This window comes from Perna viridis, chromosome 1 (assembly GCF_037379345.1).
Source record: "Perna viridis isolate PV_CMFRI_1.1 ecotype Kerala chromosome 1, ASM3737934v1, whole genome shotgun sequence".
NCBI lineage: Eukaryota > Metazoa > Mollusca > Bivalvia > Mytilida > Mytilidae > Perna > Perna viridis.
Window position 1 is genome coordinate 24,418,570 of NC_142445.1, and position 22,533 is coordinate 24,441,102.

Below are 22,533 nucleotides of genomic sequence, written 5' to 3' on the forward strand. Positions count from 1 at the left end.
CCTGGTTAGATAAAAAAATAAAGCAGAGAAGGGGACATATATTTGATCAAATAAGTAGTATGTCAAGGATGGTTTAGTACAGACACCTAATGAGAGACTTATTAGAACAAAAAAATTCTTTATATTTCATCATTAAGGTAAATTAAGTTGTTGGTAGATCTCATCATTAGATCTGAATTCCTTAGCTCCAAATTCAAGGTTGGCACGAGACCTGACAAACTTCACAGAATTCCTACTAAAGACTTTAATTATCAGGATGCTTAACTTCATCAGTATCATTTGGCTTTGTGCCGAGGCTTCGATGACAAAAATATGCTGTTAACATGGTGCAATAGCTTCTGTATTATATAATCTTGTCTCCTTTGATGAGCAGTCTGCGATTAGGAAATTGAAAATGAACTAATTCTGTAATACACTATTTATCTATTAGAAACATGTTTATACTGCAATTTCAAGACTAATTGAAAATTGATTAATTTATTACTAAATTTACTTGCTTTTTTTTTTTTTACTGCTACTTCATGGTTTTTGATTTACATGATGCACATGGAATTTGAGGCAAGTTCTGAGAGGTATATGATTGTTAAAACATTCATTGTTAGTTTGAACAAGTAGCGGAATAATATATTGGCTAAACCATTGCCAAATATTCCAATTGGTTTTGGCAATCAGTATTTCCTGAATCACACTTTCAAGGTCCTCCTGATGATTGGTTTCTAATAAATGCCCATCTAAGTAATGACACATCAGGGAAGTTCTTGTAAGTTTTCCATCACATCCCAGCATTTCCATCACTCAATGTCTGTCAGTCTGTCTGTGTGTTTTACTGCATGTTGTAGAATTACAAGTCTTTCAATACTACTAAAAGGACTCCAGCTCAAACAAAGAATAAGAAAATTAGCATGAAGCAAGATTTTTGTTTGATTATTGCAAAGAGAAATAATACATCCTTTAAGAAATTTCGTGTTCAAATTCTAAGTAAAGACGGTCTTGAATAAAGTCTATTCAGTTTTGTAGATTGGGTCATGTGAAAGTCTGTTGAAATATGTGTGGTTTTTTTTTTTTACTTTTTTTATCTTTATTCATTCTTTTATCTATGCCTATATACAGCCAGGTCTCTGTGACATCAATGACACCAAGACTATCTCATTTAAGCATGTGATGAATCACACATACCCAAAAAATGTGGAGACAAATCAATAGGTTTACTGACCTTATATCTACAAAATTAAATTCAAACAGTGCAATGACATCTGATCTTGTTAAATTGAAGATTTAAAATCTCTTTGTTATACAACCTATATTAATCAGTCTAGTGTCCTGTGTTTATCATTTACATTTCTATCTTATTACAATGCTTCAATCTTCTACTCTAAAGTTGGGAAGAAACTGGGTAAATGACTTCTTGTTGCTATAATAATGAAATGATTCTTTACAAAGTTATTCAACTTTTGCCATCATCCTCCCTTTTCTGTGGTAGAAAATGTCTTTTTATTTTTTGACTAATCTTTGTCAATGATTTAAATCTTGAGCTTTTAAACCAGTCTTTTTGGTCTTTTGTGATTTCTAAATTTGGAGAATGTGGATCCTTGTGTAATCAAAATCTCTATACCCAAAGTTATTGCTCTGTCAGTTTTTTAATTGCACAGACTCAAGATATTTAAGCTGATAACAAGAATGTTTTGGACATGTTTCATGATTATTCAGGGTTTGTTTGAACAGTTTTTGATGCTGTAAATTGCCATCTTCTCTTCTTCTATGTCATTGTGAATAGACCAATTTATCAATGGTTCGTTCATTAGTACTGCCTTGTAAATTACACAAACAGGATGCACAGATATGTACCATAAACAAATACACTGATAACATCTATGATATAAGTGACAAAAATGCCATGTGCAGATGGTCTATATTCCATTAATTAATGCATTGTCTTAATTGATTGTGACCTCATGACCTGGCTAAAAGTATGCTTGACCTCACTACTGTATTGTTGTTATGGCTTTTCTGTATTGTAACCCATTAAAAGAAAGAAAAACATGTTCAAGTCACCAGTGTGGATCATAGATTCTTAAGCATAACTATTAAATTGCTGTGTGGAATTAGGCATCAATTGTTTGAGGGTAAAAAATCTAGGGAGGAGTAATATTTCATGCAATAACATACAAATTTTCAAAATTCAATATTAAATTGTGTAAACTTTCGTGTAAACCACTTGAATGTACAAGTCATTAATAATTATTTTATTTGAGGAGATGAAATTATTGCCATAGTTTCTACTATTCCCACCATCTGAGTGTTAGTGGTATCCCCTCTTCTTATACTCTATTGCATGTAAAAACCTTGAAAAATACACCACCTACCAAAACTGTATAATTGTTTTGCTTTCTTAAAAAAAATCAAAGATTTGACAACATTTTGCTAATAATGAACATGCTTTAGATCTATGATGTTTTACTGTAATTTTGTAATTTGATTCACTAAATGTGATGTATCCTGTTTTAATTTTGTACCAGGTTTATGAGCTGTAATTAGATAAATAACATACAATTTACAGTCATCTGACACCAGTTCATGTCCAACTATTAGCTTCTACAGTTATCATTAAGTCATTTTGCTATTATATTGCCTACTGAAATCACTGTTGCTCTCTAATTTGCATGTCAACCTCAAAGCAGTATTTTTATCATAGTACTTTTAAATCATGCTGTGTACTAGTAGCTGTTTTTAAACTATGCTGTATACTTCAGGCTGTTAAGTGTTCAGTGTTAAGGCCTAATAATTTCTAACTTTCACAATATTTATATTTTTACATCAATGTAATGAGAATAATTCCTCACTGTTGAGTTCTCATCTTGAACTACTATTTTTCAATATTGAATACATAAATAGAATTTCATTATATTATGTCAATACCATGATAAGATTTACAGCCAATCGTTGGGGATTGAATTTCTTTTTTTGTACTGTGTGTTTGCCAATTATGGAATACCTCTGAGAAAATACATTAAATATTCATCCTTTGGCTATAACAGGGCATGGTGTGAGTAGCAATAGAACATAACCATGTATATGTAAGGCCAAAAATAATAATAGCCTTGTTTCCAGCTACCAGCAAGATTAAAATAGGGTATGTATGTAGGAAAATTATTTTATTTTTCAAAAACATTTTACATTGAGTTAATGGGAAAACAATCTAGACTTTAAAGGTCCTTGAGCCAAAATGACTATAAAATGTTTTAAAGGTAGGCACAAAAAACTAGGGTAGATTGGGTAGCTGGAAACAGACATTTTTTTGGCCTCAGGTATGTTTCTTCTGTGATTACTGTAGTATTTATTTTTCTGTTTGGTTAGTTTTCTCTAAATATGGATGGAAATTTGGGGTTGTTCTCCCTTTTCAATCTGCTCTGTTTGCTACTACTGAATGTATTATTTTCATCAGTCTGAAGAACTGACTGTGGAAAAAAGTTGCAGATATAAACTGTGTTGTATTAAGGGAAATATATTCATGTAAATTCCCTGTGTTAGACTTTCAATATCTGAGTTGCAAGTTGGTGCACATTTTTTGCATTCTCTTTAATGACCAAATCTTTTTTGCCCTTTACAGTAAATTCTACATGGGGATGACAGTATATTAAATTATCAATACTATTAGGTATTTCATCTGTCAAATTGTTCTTATATCAAAGCAGACAGAGTCTGTACATTGGAAAATAATTTCATTGGAATTCAAATGAATCTAAATTCAACTTGTGTTAATGGTAAATTGCTCCCTTGGTGAATATAGAAGCGAAAATTCCTGAATGTGGGATGCTTAATCAATTTAGAAGATGAAATTTGTGTCAATCCAATAAGAGTTTGGCTTTTTCAAGTATTAATGATTTAGCATCATCATATTTTAAAGACCATCAATGGTTTTAATTAGCATTTTGTCAAGTTTATTACATAGTGTTAATCATACATTAGTAGAATTTATAGTGAAAGATAAATCGTTTCATTTGTGTATGGTATTTCAGAAACTTTTTGAATCAGAATTAGATTTCAGATCAGTAATTTTACTTTGTGTATGTAGATCACTCTGTTTTCACATTTCAACCCCATATATGTACTTTGAATTTAGTGTCTCTGGATTGCCCTTCTGTTTTAGTGTTTTGGTAAAAAAGAAATGCCAACATCTCCTTCCCTTGATTACTCTTACTGACCATATGTGTCCCTTCTCACCCTACCATTAGGGTCTGGCATGGTTTAAGTTTATAATGATGTATTAGTTTGCTAATAGTGGTACTCCTGGGTCTTCATCAGAACATTACACTCATCCAGTAATGTCCTGTTAAAACACTTAGACTAGTAATTAACTATTGATTGAGCAAATGAAACAGCCTAGAATTAGTGGTAAAGTCAACCAATTGATCAGAGTAGTTGTGCTCATATTGAGGGCTTCTCAATGTTTGGTTCTCTGTGCCTTGGTACAGGATTCTGTTGGTGCACTTATAGTTAAAAATGGAAATATCCTTTGAAATTGATGCCCAAACCTCAAAGGAGCTGATCTATCTATCTATCCTCTTCGTGCCCATCAGCAGATAAGGCCTCAACCAGCAGACGCAGCAACTGCCTGTCTTTTACTTTTTTCTGTATTTTCCTCCAGGTATTCCCTGTACCTTTCATTTCCTGTTCGACCATCCTTCGCCATGTCTCTTTTGGGTGTCCTCTTTTTCGCTTCCCATCAGGGGTCCATCTTAGTGTAATCTTGGTAATAACTTCTTCTCCTTTTCACAAAACATGCCCAATCCAACCCCACCTCCTTTTTATCTCTATCTCCATGCAAGACTGCTTGGTCTGAAGTTATAGTTCTTTATTTGATATCTTGATAATAGATTTGCTATTCTTTTAAATACTTAAACCACAAAGTGGATGGGATATTTAGTTATCTGTTTTCCTTTTATATACATATAAAATAGATTTGCTATTCTTTTAAATACTTCAGCTGCAAAAGTGGCTGAGATATTTAGTTTTCTTGTTTTCTTTTATATGCATATCAACTGAGAGGAAAAAAAAATCAGTTATTTTTATTCCACACACAATTAAAGGCAATGTGTTCATCTATTTTGAGCTAAAAAAGGTTAGAAAATAAGAAGTTAATAAACAGAGAAAGGCGACAGATGTTCACAAAATTTTCTATCATAATACCACAAACAGCTCAGACAAGGTGCTTTCATTAAATTGTTATTAACAGACATTTGAAACATTTATGAGCACAGACAAATCATGTAACAACCCACAACATTGACAAAGAACAAGTGAGACAGTGACAATATATTCTTCAAGTAACAACGACAACCTTTGCTGTTTTGGCGGAAGGAAAACAGTCAGATATTACATAACTTTTGTCAGGTTTACCATATTTAATATTACCTGCCGTCAGGTAATAGATTCACACATGGTGATCCACCAAATCCTATTAACTTATAACATGTAGTTTTTATGAATGAATCACATTACTAACATCTGTCTCAATACAGAAAAGTGAGATTTTGAAAGAAATTTTTTTTTTATGTGACTAGAATAGATTTTTTGTAGCAAAGCCAGCAGCACTTCAGAATGTTTTGATCATGTGATTTGAGTATTGATTGCTATGGAAACAATGGAGATTCTCTAACAGTCCTCCCATTGTCTCGACTAATCTTATCGTTTGGACAAGTAACAAACCAAGCAGATGGCTTGAATGACATTTTTACGCCTAGTTTTAATTTCCTCTGTTAGTGATTCACTCTCAGTATATGTATGTATCTTAATGCCTCTGGATTGGAATAGTGATTATTCAATACACTTGTTCTTTCAGTTTTTTTGCTGAAGGATATCTATGTTCGTTGTATTGTTTTTTCCTATATGACAATATTTTATATTAATTTGGTGACATATTTTGTTTTTATCTGGAGGTAAATTTTTATCTGTTTGTTATCATTGATTAGACAGGTAGGATTAGAGAGATATTGATATTTAATCTGTCTTTTATTTGACTTGCAGATGTTGAGTAGATGATCTGAGAACTTCAAACCTTTTATTTTAATAATATGGTCTTGATAAATATTTTCAAATTAGTTTGCCCCTCCTGGTTAGATAAGGTAGATACATAGTTAACTATTTCTTTTACTGCCTGGTTGTCTGTTTGTTCACACTTTTTTAGGAATTCAATGCATTAAAACTGTTAGAATGTTAATTGGTTGTTGACATTATATTATGGCTTGAACTTTTTCTCATAAATAGATTCTGCAAAAGAAGCACTAAGGGTTTTTAAGGTGTTAAAACTGCTCTTTGTATTTATTTACTCATATTCTTATGAGTCAAAGCACCAGTCTAAACTTCGTGCATTCACAGGAAAGAGTTTAATAATGTTTTGGACTTTCTATTTTATGAAATGCACTGCATGAAAGGTAGGCTGAACAAAGCAGGAAATTCACTTTGCGTTCCTTTCAAGTTGTATAATCCTTTTAAAACTTATTTCCGCTCCTCAACACACTCACAGTTATAAGGTCTGTACAGAACAATTCCTAAAGCAGTAAAATACCCACTTATCTCATTCAAAATATGCAGCTTTATCAGAGAAATGAAAGGGAATGAATAAATTAGATGATAATAATTTCTGCATAAAATTTTTATCTTGGTTGTTCAACCATAAATCCTTGACTTTACACCTAATAAAATACCACATTATCTATAGAACCTCCAGGGCAAAGTCTGCCATTCTTATTGAACAGATTGTTGACTAATTTTGCAGGTAGATTTCCTTTTTAGTGAAGGTTGTGAACCAACTGTCTTGTTTTTCCTCATGGCATTTGTGACTTTGGATTTTATTGTTGTTCATTGAAGGTATTGTAAAATAGTACAATGGTTATGGGTTGACTGATTTGATATTCCATACATTAAATGATATGTCTTGTTGATATATACATATATAGGATATATATTTGTCTAAATGATATAACAGTTAACTTACATATGACACAAGGTTGGGCACAAAGTGGAATTCAGTCAAGGTTAAAAAAACGTGTTTTTCAACTATTTTTTCTGTATTTCAGTTGTTAATACTGCATACAAGATCTCTAGCATGGAACAATGTAGGAAGTTTCATTTAAGTATCATTGACTGTTCATGTTCTATTCTTTCATGTTATGTACAAGTATAAGTCTCGGTACTTTGTCATAGAAATTCGTCATTATAATACAATGTTGCAATTTATTTAAACCAGAGTCTCTAGCAGTCTGTCCCAAAAACTTTGTCAGCTACTAGCCCAAATTCTCAACTCTAATGATTCATAAATATGTATTTACATTCGAATTAAACTTTTTTATTCAGCTAGTGGTTAATGGCCAGAAAGCTCTAGTCATTCCGAATTAATCTGCACCTTAGATATTTCATTTACTCTCTTACATGTGTAACCTAGTTTACAATATTGAGAAAGCTTCTCAACTTTGTTAGAAGTTACATATAGAAGTGTGGACAAAATTGAACAGAGATTAACTCCATTACTCTAAGTCTATATCATATTATAACACCATCAATACAGATTATCTAACGGTTCATTTGGTCAATTCCCCCCAAAACCTCATATTAGAGAGTCTTTATTGTGTTTGCCGAGACATGTAATTGGAACCTGGACTCGTCCAATTGAAAGTCTTTCATCAATTGAACTCTTTTATATTTATTATTGGAAATGACATAAGATGTTTACCTTGTTATATGATGTGTGTACACCTTGGCTTGGATAATCACATTTTGTATATTGATCAGAAATACTTATTTGGCAACATTTGATTAGAAGAATTTTCCATATGTTTTTTTTTTCCTATACTTGTTATCAGTGGTGACCTAACATGTTCACCAAGTTATTGATGTGTGTACAAATATGCTTGTGTAATCAAATTTATGTATTGATAAGTAATAATAGTAAGTAACTTGAGAATATAACCTTTTTTACCTCTTAACAGGTTGACCTTGTCTGTAATCAAATTTTTTTTACATTGATTGTTAAGTCATGTGATTGACATGTGGTTTTAAGAAATTTTGTCATATTGCAATCATACCCACTTAGAATTGTTGAGTTTCCCACACTTTTCACCTCCTTTTTTAGTACAACTCCTTATCTCTAAGCCATGTCAGTTGCCCATTCAGATCTAATTTATGCTATATAACACTAGAGTGCAAGTTGGGTTCTATTCAATTCAGTTATACATTTATATCAATCCTTCAAGTAATACCCTTATTCATTGTTTGGATGCCATCATGGTCGCCTTGTCTTTCTGTCCAAATTTCAAATTTCATTGCAAATTATTATTCGGTGTGTGGCTTTATTGGGCATATTTTGTAAGCAATTTTGGTTGATGTCAGATATCATCAACTTACCATACGAGTGGGATTATGGCGAAATTGAAAACACCTGCAACTCCTGTTTCTATTTGAATATACAACAAACCACAAGGATGACCATTTTTAGTTTGATTGAGTCCTGAGTATTTCATGCTTACATTAAAGCACAGGCAAAAATCGAAAGTACTGATATCTAAAGCCTCTAATAAACAAGTAAATATTTTCTGGAATTATTCTTGTTTCCCAGCAAGAGAAAAATAAGGTAAATAGGTAGGGTAATTTGTTTTTGTTTTTGTTTTCAAAAACACATTACTTTGGGGAAACATGAGGAAACAACCTAGATGTTAACAGTGGTTGAGATAAAATGGCCATAAAATGTTGAAGGAAGGCACAAGAAAATAGGGTAGGTAGGGTAGCAGGAAACAGACATTGACCTTAGTTGGAGAATTGTTTTTAAAAAATATTAAATAATAAAGTCAGCTCATAATATTACTACTGAAATAGTCTCAGAGTCCTGTACTAGTGGAAAATTGTGCACACCAATAAAAGGTACAATATTTTTGATTTATAGACAATTTTAATTAAGTAGATTGAAGTAAGATAGCTTGTGCTGACAGAAAGTTTAATAATTGCACTAAATAACATTATGGCAAATTGTGTGGTATACAGGTACTTGTAAAGTAAGATTTAAATTCTTTAATGAATTACTCATTGGAATAATTTGTTGTGATTAAATTTTGTCTAGGACTTTAGGCTTGTTTTATTATTATTGTTAGATTATCTAGATATTTTCTCTGTGGTTTTTAATAGGAGCTTCCAGAATTATTCTTTCTTCCTACATTAGTACATAAGGATTGGTTTGTTTTTTTTTGTTGTTTTTTTTTATTGAAGGTTTGTAAGTTATTTTTTCTTTTCTTTGTCTACTAACGTTAGACTTTATCCCGCTTATCATATTCCTTCCAAAAATATTATTGTAAAATTGTAGATCATCTGTCAAATTAGGAGTAAAGTAATTGTTTTTTTTTTTCAAACCCTGCGATACTGGAACACTTGCTAAAATGAAGGAAATATTATGCTTGTAAGGATTGGTACCTCCTGACAAATTTGAGACCCTCTATACTGATGTAAAACTCCTTTATGATATTTAACACTTTGGATATTAGTCCAATGCATTATTGTTGATAATGATATATCATCTTTAGCATATACTTTTGAGGTATTACATTCCTTTCCTTTCAATTTTATTTTGACATGGAATTATTACCTTTTAATACTTACTCCTTCACCTACTAGGATAGGGTGCTTAAAATGTTAAAAATGTGAACATATTTTATTTAAATGATGGGAAAGGGAAAGTAATAGATATAGGTTAATAATCTACAGAAAAACAAACAATATTGTTCTTCACTATGAAGTTAAAGAACTTGGTAGCTGTTTAAAACATAAAGACCAATGTTAACATCTGACATAGTAAATTAAAGGGACTGTGAATGACTTCTCTTTGTACATTTATCTTGGTAAATTGATACTTGTATGATATGGTTAATTTACTGTCATTGTACTGTCATTGTCCAATACATGACAACTTTCCCCAGTGTTACCTCCCCTTTCAATAATCTTTTGGGTCATCAGTCTTTCAATGACACCAAGGTGTGTGTTCCTGCAGGGCATCTGTCTCACGGAGGACGGTTTATGAATAGTACTGCTAGTACTTGACAGGCTACATATCTCAGCAGGATAGTTCATTATTTAGATGAGTTTTTTAGGGATTTACTTGTGGTTTTGTGTTTTGATAGAAATATTTGCAATTGGAAAATATTGTGGTTAAAATTTTGATTGGTTTTGGAATACATATGATATTTTCTGTACAGTTGTGTACCTAAATGCCTGGATTTGATATTTTAACCAATGTAGGAGGCTGTCTGGTAAGTTAGTAGTACATGTACTAACCACAAATTTCAGCCCACATTTCATCACTTTCCTGCCAGAAATAATGTTGTGGTTTGTTTCTGAAGACATTAAAGCGGTGCATCTGATTTTTTTAATTTGACTGTGTACTGGTAGATAACTACAAGTACATTTACATAAATTTACACAAGAATTTCTTTCATGTGGTTCTAAGGTGATAATTTTTACAAGTTTTACCTAAAGTTACTTGAATGATCAGTGTTGTATTTACATAAAATTGGAATATTTTAGATAGCATGAATGGATTCGTATTGTAAAAAACACAACTATTTATATGCACATTTTAGATTGTGTAAAAGGTTTTGGGACACTGACTTTTCAATTCAGAACATTCAATTTGACCAGATATGGTTTATTTAATTAACTGTAACAAAGATGAATTGCATTTGTTTTAGCACTAATAAGCAGTAAAACATTGAAGAGAACAATGTGTTCTATAATTTCTTGAAGTGGTCACCTTCAAGTTAAGAGAAGAATTTTGACTATTTGTTGATTATGTAGCCCCTTTTGATGGGGATACTTGTAAAACTATTATAATGGTAAAAGTTACCATCTTAATACCATATCAATGGAGTTAGTACACAACTCAATAAGTATGAAGACTAATAATCTATAGCTGGATTTGTTTATTCATGAATATCTGAATAGTGTTGATTCAGTCACTTTGTCCCCATCAATGGCCATGCATTAATGATAATGGTAAGGTATACTAATCAAGGAATAAAGAGAGCAAACATGAACTCTTATGTAAGGAGGAGATAAAATTCTGAAAAGTAAACAATGGTCCTTAGATCTTAGGGGAAAGTACCTGGGTTACCTGTGACAAAAGCTTGTAATGTGACGTCAGGTCTGTGTGGTCTGGTAAGTCCTGTAAATGTTTTATCTATAATTCTCTAACTACAGACTACAGTGAAATTAGATCAGTAGGTGAGCTTAAAAAGTGGAAATACTTTGGATTTAAAATTTTAAACTGTAGCAGGTAGGAGTATTGACCCTCATATATGACAGTGCATTCAAACTGGAATGTGAAACTATTGTATAGTATAGGATCTGAGAATTCAAGACTTTCATATATTGTTTTAAATTTATGTCCCCATCAGGCTGAAACAGATGCTCTCAATGTTCTTATCACTCGTGGAGACTAGGATATGTAAATTTTAGTCTACCTAATAAAACAAAAATGCTTACAATTTGGCTTGATTGTTTTTTTTTTAATTTTTTTTAAACATAGTCATTTTTTTTGTTTTTTTTTTTCTCAATTTTCAAACTTGTCATGTTATTATATTTATAAAAATTTTGACATTAGGTAGTAATTATATGTATTTCTGAATAAATTTTTATCTGTTTTATTTCTTTTTAAAAATTAAACATAAGTTTATGATTGCTTAGGGTACAACCCCCACCAAGAAAGTAATTAAAGATCAACATGAATTTGATATGCAACAGTAGCTAAGGTATGTCTGAAAAATATCAAAAATACAGGAATAGTGCAATGATATATCAGTTTTGTATATATTAAGGCATGGGTGGGGCAAATGATTATGAGGGTAGTCAGAGTTCAAATGCCTGTCATTTTTTTCACAGTTGTTATAGAAACTGGTGGATAACTGTTATTTGGCTGAAAATTTGAGATCTTGTTGATAAAACAAGGAGATGAAAGGCAAAAAGCAAACAATTGACAGACAATGGCTTATTGTATTTCTGTTATCATAAATCTTAGCAGGGGAGAGTGAAGTGTTGAAACTTGATAGGATTGTTTAGGGTTAAAGTGTTGATGTTTGCTTGTCCAACCTTGCATTGTATAAAATTTGGCCTAAGTGTTTTGAAATGCTTGTTCAGCCTAGCTGGAAGCATTTGATGTGGTAAGTGCATTGCCATATCTCCTATTTTGTTTTTCTTATTCCATAGATTTTTATGGTGCTCACTATGAAAATTCTTGCTTATTCCAATGCAATTAACATATTATAAAAATGTGGTTACAATTAGTTTGTTCATATCAAAAACATAAAATTTTAAAATCTCAGGAAGATAGAAATTTAAATATTACATCATTTTCACCTTTAAGGTGATTTTACCAGCTGTTTGACTATGGGGAGGTAACTCTTTACAACACCTGTTAGATGATCCTATCTGATCATGCAGACATAACATGTTGATATATTTTGACAAATTAAAGAGAAACATTGTATATTGATTGGTGGGCTACTGATGTTGACCATCTGGTATTCCATGTGGAAAACTAATAGTGGATCTTTTCCTTCAAAGCCTGGGTTTTGCCAACTTTTGATTAATTCAAGGTCTTTTTTGTTTGTTAAACTTATAATGACTACATTATTTGCATTAGTTTAGTCACAATTCACATTGTTACAGTTAGCTTGGAGCTGAACAAAAACTGATAAATACATTGTATGTATTTATTTGAAATTTAACAGCAAATGTTTCAAAATTTCTTAAGGCAATCAACTCTTTCTTGAACTACATGTATTATACATGTGCAAATCCTGCTTGGCTTGGCTACCTCCTTGCAAAGTATGACTAAGTCTATAATGATAATAATAATAAAGTCTTCATATAACAAAGGTAGCTCATTCAACATACAATGTTAATCTCACTAGAGGCCTTCACAAAATAGTCTTTTGTTTTCCCTCTTCCTGCATATAACTCGGAATAGTCTGGGTCTCTGTTCTTCTGTATATATAGTTACATGACTTAAATTGAACAGCAGTGACATGTCACATCCTATAAATGTCTTATGAATATTTAGTCATTTGTGGTAACAGCTAAACCAATATGAGGATATTTTGCATGTACATGTATTAGGAGCATATCATTCTAGATTTGAATGATGTGTTTGTTTATCAGTCATCTCATCTTTTATAAATTACTTTATGAATTAACTGTCCAATAAATGCCACTGTCATATTTTAAATTTAAGTTTAAATTAATTTCAGTGTTGACAAACATGGTGAAATACACACCCTAGAGTAATGACTTGTGAAATCAACATGATTACTCCTGGGCATTGTACCATATCAGAGCTAATTTTAACTGGCTGGTGGTGACATATACTTTCTCAATATTGTCACAATATTTGTTCATCTCAATTATGTCATAATTTTAATCTAATTAGATAGTATTTGGCTACACATGTGACCTTGGGTGAGAAGTATTGTCAACATTGAAAACTTGTAATAATTACCTATGTGTCAAGTGATAATTTACATATGATTAGCATAAATATGCTAATTACTTTGAGGATTACTGACCCATTAGGTAATAATAATCCTTATTTAAAATAATAATTTGTTATTCAAAAAATAAGTTATTGTGGTAAAGGTAGCTGCTTTGAATTTTGATAAAAGAGAGGAAATCCAATATTATTGTGCATTTGAATGAAATAGGTAGGAAGTATGCACCATTTTGGGAAGGTCACATGTACTTTTAAGTCTTACTTTAATGACCACAATGATTTTTCATCTTATTCTTTGGTTAAGAATATTTTATACCCACCATTATTTGAAGCAATGATAATTCATTGTTAAATTACTAGTCATAATGGTTACATTAATAGATTGTAGCATATGAAGAAATAATAGGGAAAATTGTACCATCTGCAAAATTATAGAAATTACTGGATGACTCAGTGATTTAATGGGCGTGGGGCCTTCATCCTGTTATATCTGACTGCAATTGGCTAGAAACCATACGTTATCATTTTTCTATCGAATTCATATAAACTGATGCAGCATGTGCAGGCAAAAAACTTATTTTATCCATGTCAAATGTTAATGGCGCAACAGCTGTGTTGACTAAAGGAGTTTTACTAATATTCAAATTCTTATTGTAGGGGGGAAGCATTTTTTTAGTTGTTTTTATATGTTTGCACTCTTTTTTGAAAATCTCAATGCCATAATGACTCCCCTATGGGTTCTTTGAGTGCATAGTCTATTATTGGTACATTGTTCTGAGTTCTGCCGTATTTGTTTTGAGGTTTTGTTGGTAAATAACGTTCTCTTTATTTTCCTTTGCATCTCAGCCAAATAAATAGATCCTGCTGTCTATTCTAACTTTGAGTGATAAACAATCCACACTCTTTTCTCTGAGATAACAGAAATATTAAAGATACTTTTTTTAATAAATACATAAATTGATGAGCTTTAATTGTAATATTTTCATAACACACCCCTTGGTTTATACTGTTACATGCCATAACTATTTAATCACGACACTTTAGAAGTTCCCAGTGCACTTTTTGTGGTATAGGCTTTATGGCATCTTATAAAATAGATAAGATCAATCATTCAATGGGAAAAAAATGGAATTTTTGGCTATTAAGACAAGATTGATGATATCATTGGATTCTTGCACAATATTACACTGTTCACCTTTGACGTCTTCAGGCATTTTTAAAAAATGAAAATTATACGTAAATTCTGATGAAATTCTTTTATGATAACGTTATCTGGAATACGAAATTTTTTAACTGGCAGTTTATGAATTGACTTGTAAGTACAAAAATAAACCACATCTAATGGAATATGGATTCTGTCTCAATTTATTTCACATTTGAATGTTTTCCTGTTTTAAAAAAAGATTTTCATGTATAATTCTGTTTTATGTCTTTTAAAAGTTCTACAGAACTTCTGTCTATTACTAAGTTAGCAATGATTTCAAATCTCAATTTTAAACTTTTTTTACTATCTTAATGAAATTTCACCTGGAGGGTTCACTCTATGTCTTAATACCTGTGTTTCTGAGGAGCTTAAGTTGCATTATAATTCCAGCCCCTGAAAATAATATTTTCTTTTTGCTTGTTGATAGACCAAATATTTACAGTGGTTTGGAATGATCAATTTATTTTCGTTTGTATTAAAAACAGGATTAGTAGTGGACAAAACTTTAAATTGACTTGACCCTTGAACAATTAAAATGGGTATTTGACTTTAAAACATCAGAATGGTAAAACAAACACATTTTTGTTACATTCTTTCAATAGTGTTTGTCTTCTTAGTTTGCTCTCAAGTCTAAGAAACATTTATTGTATCCTTGTAAGCTGACACTTGTGATAGGACAAACTGTTAAACAATCAGATTATTATAATGTATTTTCTCTTTGAAAACCCAGCAGGTTTGGACACTGTTATGAACAAGTCTGTCATCCATTCAATGATTTCATTTAATGCTGAACAGTCTAATGATCACACCTTTATGATCAGCAAAAAGGTTACTTGTTGTAAATGTTGAATGGAATTTTGCTGAGTGGATATTAATATTTAGGCCTATAGGATTTGTTTTTTGTTGACATTTTAGGTGAAGCAAGTGCAGTGAGAGTTTTGTGTTACGCAACTGCACTTAACTTGCAGTGGGAGAGGAGGAATGTTGTTAAATTGGTGCCCTTTACACTACACATTTAGGCATCTCACGGTTCTCATGTGTTTGTGGTTTTCTATATGACAGCTGAAAGCTACTACATGTACTTAAAGTGTTTAATAAGGATGTGTCGTTCAAGTTTTTGGGTTTTTTATGTACTGTTTCAGTGTTATGCATTGTTTTAAAGACGCAAATCTGAATTGTCCTGCATTCACAAGGGTTAAAGGAATGAATTAGGAGTCAGGCCTGATTTTATTCCACTTTTTCTTGCACAGTTTTTTGTTTTTGCCTTGTTTCATGTGCTGATGCTCATTTGATTTATTCGTGAGTATTTCAATGATTTCCGCTTTTAACCGATATACCACCAGTGGAGAGAATTGACCCAAATCGGGAACCCAATGTTAGTTATTGTTTACTGTATTACATCATGTTTTAGATTTACTTTGTCATTCTATGCTTAAATAGAAATGCATGAAGTCAATATTGCGGTTTGGTTACATCAAAGTTCTGAAGGGTTATATAATGACACGTTAGGAAATTGAATATATTTGTATGAATTGAACTTTTTATCACAGACACTATTCTTCCTTACCTAGCAGAATAGATAAGTTTCTTCTGTCATGTTGAGTCACATTCTCAAACAATTAGGTGTAGATAAACTTTGTAGGAAACATTTCCAAATCAGGGATAAGTCAAAAAGAAATGTAATCTGCATATTGTCTTTAATTTTGATACAATACTTGTTGATTGGTGTCTTTTTATACTTGTGTCAAAAAATAAAGCACTGCTCAAAATGTGATTTAGGGGATTTATAGAAAGTTGAATAATCAAAACAATACGTAATGGGATAAAAAGATTAAGATTGGGTTAGTAATGTTTGGGATAAGGGCGTGATATCAGTAATCCTCTTTACTGCTGGGACATACTGTCAGCAAACAATATGGCCATATTACCATATACAATGGGAAATCACAATTGTCATTAGGATTAAATTGATTTGTTTAACGAGCCGGTGAATTATTCAAAATATTGTAGGTGTATGCCGGTACTTTCATGGTACAAGACATGTAATGATTTCGCTCCGCTTTGAAAATGGTCGGAAAATGTTTTCATCATGAATATTAATAATCTTCCTTAGTATCTATGGCATGTATTACAGGATTCTGCTGATATTCCAATAATATTGCCAAACATCCTTGGGAACAAAATTGGGAAAATCACATTATTCTGATCTTAATGGTTATGAGGCCAATTATTGGATATTTTTGTAGTTTATTCCAAAATGATTGAAGACATTCAGAGTTTAGTCTATTCATAGCGTAGATAATTGGAAAATCTCATCATTTTGTTATGTCTATCAACAAACTGCATGAAAAAAAAACTTAGTTGCAGCAGAAGAGTAAACATAATATGTTTACAACGCTATGTTGTGCAAGTTGATTATATTATAATGTAGTTATCATTTTCTTTTACAGGTCATTGTATGTGTTGGATTTGTGACTGAATGTAATCAGTTTTGAAGTGGAACATTCTAGAAAAAAACATAAAATTTGGTGACACATGATTTGGTAATGAAGGATATAGCCACATGTGAAAAGTGTAGAGCATGTTCTAAGTCGTATTCCACCAAATCAGATAATTACATTGGAAGAAAAGGTTGGAATATGTTCTCTACCAATATGAATTCGTTTGCATTTGTTGTTCTTGGATTTTTACTAATTTCTCAATGTGTAGCGCAGAATTTTAAGATAGATATTGAAAATTTAGTCAATTCAGTGGACCCTGTAAAGCCAAAACGGACAGAACCAGTCGCCTTACATTGGGGAATAGCTGATACTTCTGCCGTGGTCGGGAAAATGTTCAATTATGTGATACCCAGTGATGCTTTTAAAGGAGATATTCTTTCTTATGAGGTGAGGTTATTTTTCTGTTAAACAAATAGGATAATTTATTATACACACAGAGGCATACAAAGATTAAAAAATGCATGTACACACTTAGAGAATGGTAAAAACATTTTGAATATGCACATACAAAATTCTGATAAGTGAAACAGAAATGTCATAGTATATTACATTAATGAAGGAACATTAAAATTTAAGGATTTCTTGTAAGTCTAATTTCTGAATTAGGAGTGTTTTTAATCGTATAAATTCATTTTCATTACCGCATATAGATAGATAAACCATTTTGACAGTGACTAAATACAAAACGGACAAAAAAGCGGCAATTTGAACTCAGAATACCAATAATCTTCAGTTTAAGGGTGCATTGTCCTCAATTACAAAAAGAAGAATGTAAGACCTATAATTCTAGTCCTTGTTAGACTCGAGAGCAGCACAGGTTGTTAAAAACCTCTGCTCAATTTTGGCCTAAGATGGTGAAATTGGTTAAAATAGCAGAGGTTTGACTATGTTTTCAGTAGGACCAGTGCATGCATGTTCTAGTCACGAAATACACAAATTTAAAACTGAGGAATATGAAATGTGACTTGTTTCAAACTTCAGCATTTATCTAGATGCATAATGTTCAAATCTCTTATCATTGAATGAACATATTACATGGTATTAGATTCTGTAAAAAAAAGGTTTTAGACATTCAGTGCTAAAAAAAATCTGACATAATGAATTTTGCATAGGAAAGCTTTTAACCATGTTGACCTAAGCAAAAGTTCTAAAAAATAGTTTCATTAATGTTAATGGCATGTCTAACCAAATAGGCTTGTTACTTTAAGCTTGAGTTTCCAAGACATTCAGGAATTCGGTTAATTGTTTTCAAGCTCAGTACAAGAAGTGTCATTTGTTAAATCTAGTGTTGAATAGTATGACTTTCAGGGTAATGCCACAAGCTTAATTTCAAATTCATGGTTTCATGTAAGTCAAATCATATGTGGCTTTGTTCTTTGATAATGTAGGATACCTAAAGTACTTCACAGAAGTGTTTTCAGTGCAGAGAAATCATTAAATTACCATTATGCTTGATTAATACTTCATAAATAGGTTTTAAAAAAGTAACCTAACACAAAAATTATACTTATAAGATGCTTATCTAGGTGTTTATTCAATAATCTTTATGTTTATTGTTGAGAATAGGGTCACAATTGTACAGTCTGGGTCATGATAAAGGGAGATAAATGAAATAAATTTAAGCTCTGTGAAGCTTGGTTCATTTTCTTGTTATGAATTGTACCAGGTACTTTATGTGTTTTGTTTAAACACTATGACTTATTTCATTTTTTGTATTTTTAATTAACATTCAAATGCCAGCTGAAATCAGAATATTTGCCTCACATTAAAACTGTTTTTTAATACAAAATTATATTCAATGGCGACCTTAAAAGAATAATGATGTTAAAAAAGCAAGTTTTAACTTCACAGAAGAGTTAAATTGTGAGAAAAGTGTGAACACCAACTTGTCACATGCAGAATTACTGTTTTTTACACCTCTGGCTATTACAGTTTATTCCTGTGATTATTACACCACATTTCATTCGGTTATAACTACTAGTTGTTAAAATGTCATGTGGGAAGGCCCTAAGCTATCCACAGGCTTGAGCTACTGACTTTCTAACCTTTAACTGTAATGTTATTGAATAAAATGGCCTGGTCTGACAACAACCTTTGAAATTGTCTTGAAATTAGCCCCAGGTGTTAGGATATCACACATAATTTACATGGTAACAACACTTCCTGGCCGTTCCTCAGATGTTCTCCACACAGAAGGGGGGTGGGAACTGACTAATTGCCCTCTCAACCTCTAGAGAGAAGGGATCAATCTTGCCTAAAGTATCACTGAGGTTCCAAAAGGAATATTAGAAGTTAAAGGTCATAAAAAGAAAACTTGATTGAATGTGAGGAGGTTAAGGTCATGGATGGATTTATGATCTGTTTTGTTGATCAATTTTAAAAATACCTTATATTTATGAAAGGGCAAATTCTAGAAATAGATATGCTATGGCATTGGTACCTCTTAGCAAACTAAATGGAGTTTTTTCATGCTGAGTAATGATTATTATGAGATGAAACTGTCAGTTAATTATAATGTACCATGACATCTCAATTCATCATCCTCTAATATAAGGTTATCCTTTCTAGATATCTGTGTGTGTCCTAATTAAAATAGTATTAAGATAAGTCAATTAGTGAAATAGTTTGAAGAGATGTTATTGAGTGTCCTTAGAAATGCTTACATTTCACACATAACTTTGCTTGTCCACCCTATTTTTGGTTTTTAGCAGACATTTAGACTGAAATACAATATGAGTGCAGTCAGTACGAAATATATTTCTGACTTGTCAGACTGAAACCCAGATCTGATTCTTCTATATAATCAGTCAAAAATTTCCAAAATTTCTGTTGGACCAACTGAATATTTGTCTGACTTGTCAGTTAGTCATAATGACCATGAGTGAGCATTAACCATATAGACTAGTGATTAGAGAATGCTCAAAAACTTGGGTTTTTAAAGGGCATACCAATGTCACAGCCATAAGTTTTTCTCCATTAATTTGGTTCAGATGGGGAATTTTGACTAGCCCCATCTTGTTCTGATTAAGGAATCAGCCAAATCAAAAGGTGCATCTGTATTTTTTTTTGTTTTTTGTTTTGTTTTGTTTTGTTTTGTTTTGTTTTTGGGTGGGGGGTCCCCCTCAAATAGCTCTGGAAAAAGCATTAAGCCATTGCTTTGCCCTTATCCATTCTTTGGTAGTCTTGTATTGTCCTATAATGCTTAACCCTCTTCTGTAATACAAAAAATATTTTTAAAAAAGTGAAAAATAACAGCTATAATATTTAAGTAGCTGTCTTTGTAAGAATCATGCAAAATCTCAAAAATGTGATACACCCCAAAAAAGGCTACATATTTTTATTTTTGTAATTAAGTTGTTTTATGGGTCTATACTATGAAATGTGTAATTATTCATTCAAATCTGCCTGCTCTTAGGAGATAATTGACATTGAAAATACAGTAGATGCTATTGTATTTGAGCGCCATTTACAGAGTTATCTCCCTTAATTTTGAAATCTACCGTGCATTCTATATAATTTTTATCTTCTAAGAGCACGGGTTATATGAAAAACCTCATGTTTATTTCAAACAAAATATCAAAAATAAAAATATGTAGGCTTTTTACCCATGAATCACATTTTGCATGATCCTTAGCTGGAGTGCTACTTAAGTTTCAGTTAAAACATAGTTTACTCATATTGATTTAGACATTGAGTGAATGCAAAACTAACAAAAATAATAAAAAAAACTCACTACTCAGTAATCTATATTTGTCTTTTATCTGTCCATGTAATTTGTACCTCAAAGTGATAGAATCTTTGAGCAGGAATGTTTTGAAGAAATGTGATATAATTCATGCAATTCTAAGTACCAGTAAAAAAATACAACCCCTTTAGGGTGTTTGAAATTCTCATAGAGTTTCATTTAATGTGACATGTTTGTACATAATTTCTACACCTCAAAGCCAACCCACATTAATGTTTCACTTCAATTAAAGCTCTTATGATAAACTTAGTTTAGCAACATATTGCTTTAATTGCTCAAAGAATAGAATTTTTATAGAGGGGTAAAAACATCAAAGAAAAGAGATGAACACCCAATTATCAGTCTACTTGAGCAACTTAATGAAAATTTGATAGCATCTGGATTGTGTATTATATCAGAATGGCAGATATGTACCTTTTTTTTCCTTTTTTATGGCCATCCATTGCCCTTACTGACAAAACAATTTCTATGGGTCATTGCTAAACACAGAGCAGATCAAGAACAGATTTATGGAGAAATATGAATTATGTCTGGAATCCAGACATTTGGGAATCTCAGATCATATGTCTGTCAAGAAAGTGTATTTAGATAAAATTGCATATGCAGATGTGCATTAATTTTAAATCAGATATATAATATGGTATAGGATGTGTAACATTGATACTCAATGTGTATAGATCTAAGTGAAAGCTAACATCATTGTAGTATTATTTATGCTATCTCAGACTTGTTAGGACAAAGTAATAGTTTTTAATCCAGCAATGATTGGGATTTTATATTATTTTTTTAAATGGGCCATTTTAAAATGATGTTCAAAGTTTCAGTGGACTATTCTTGAACATTCATTGTTAAAATTTCTGTTTTTAATGAGACATTTTCGGCTGGAATGGGATAAATGGCACATGGTCCCTCTATTACCAGTCCCTGTAATACCCATTTGTTTTTCTTACATGCAACAGCAATACATTTAATATATTTTTAAAATTAGGACTCAGACTGAGCCATTGAAACATAAGCCTTAATACTTAACATGTTAAGAAAATTCTGATAGTGTTCTGTGTCTTATTATGTGGATAAAGAATTAGACATGGCATAGTTATAAAGTCAGTCAATTATTTTTCCAGACCTCCTTCAGCAGTATTTGTCATTTGCAGATCATAGACTGTCTGTAATACCCTTTGGACAAGTTAACCAAGTTTTTTTCACTGATCATATCAAAAACATTCTTTTTAATCTGCTAAACACTTTTCATGCCAGACTCATTTTTCAACAACTGTGATAGTTATTTTAATATCCAGTTCAACAGGTGCTCTCTCAATCGGTTCAGTCATGTAAAACTCTGATATGCCCAACTATATTATGTAAGATGATAATGAACACAAAAAAAATATAATCAGATCCTCCTGCTGCAGCGGAGCCTTTAATTTAATAGTTCACTTATACATGTATACCATGGAATTAATATTTTAAAGTCAGCTGTTTCTAATTACAAAAATAGTTTAAATGAAAGTGATCCTTGAAAAATAATCTGATTTTAAACTTTTAAGTGGATTGCATAAAA

General features: G+C 31.5%; 1 protein-coding gene across 15 annotated transcripts in view; it reads left to right on the forward strand.

Annotated features, from left to right (window-relative positions):
- The window catches only part of LOC148627893 (dystroglycan 1-like), a 78,209-nt gene that overhangs the window by 47,837 nt on the left and 7,839 nt on the right, over positions 1–22,533 (forward strand). For 11 of the 15 annotated variants that reach the window (XM_088581226.1, XM_088581268.1, XM_088581244.1 and 8 more), the window contains one exon: positions 17,177–17,614. In XM_088581226.1, coding sequence (XP_088437352.1) covers positions 17,273–17,614 — 342 coding nt within the window. In that variant the 5' untranslated portion in view covers positions 17,177–17,272. Of the gene's footprint in view, positions 1–5,578; positions 5,937–6,730; positions 6,868–9,998; positions 10,290–17,176; positions 17,615–22,533 lie in introns of those variants that run through there. The other 4 variants (XM_088581328.1, XM_088581313.1, XM_088581318.1 and 1 more) reach the window with 4 other exon arrangements.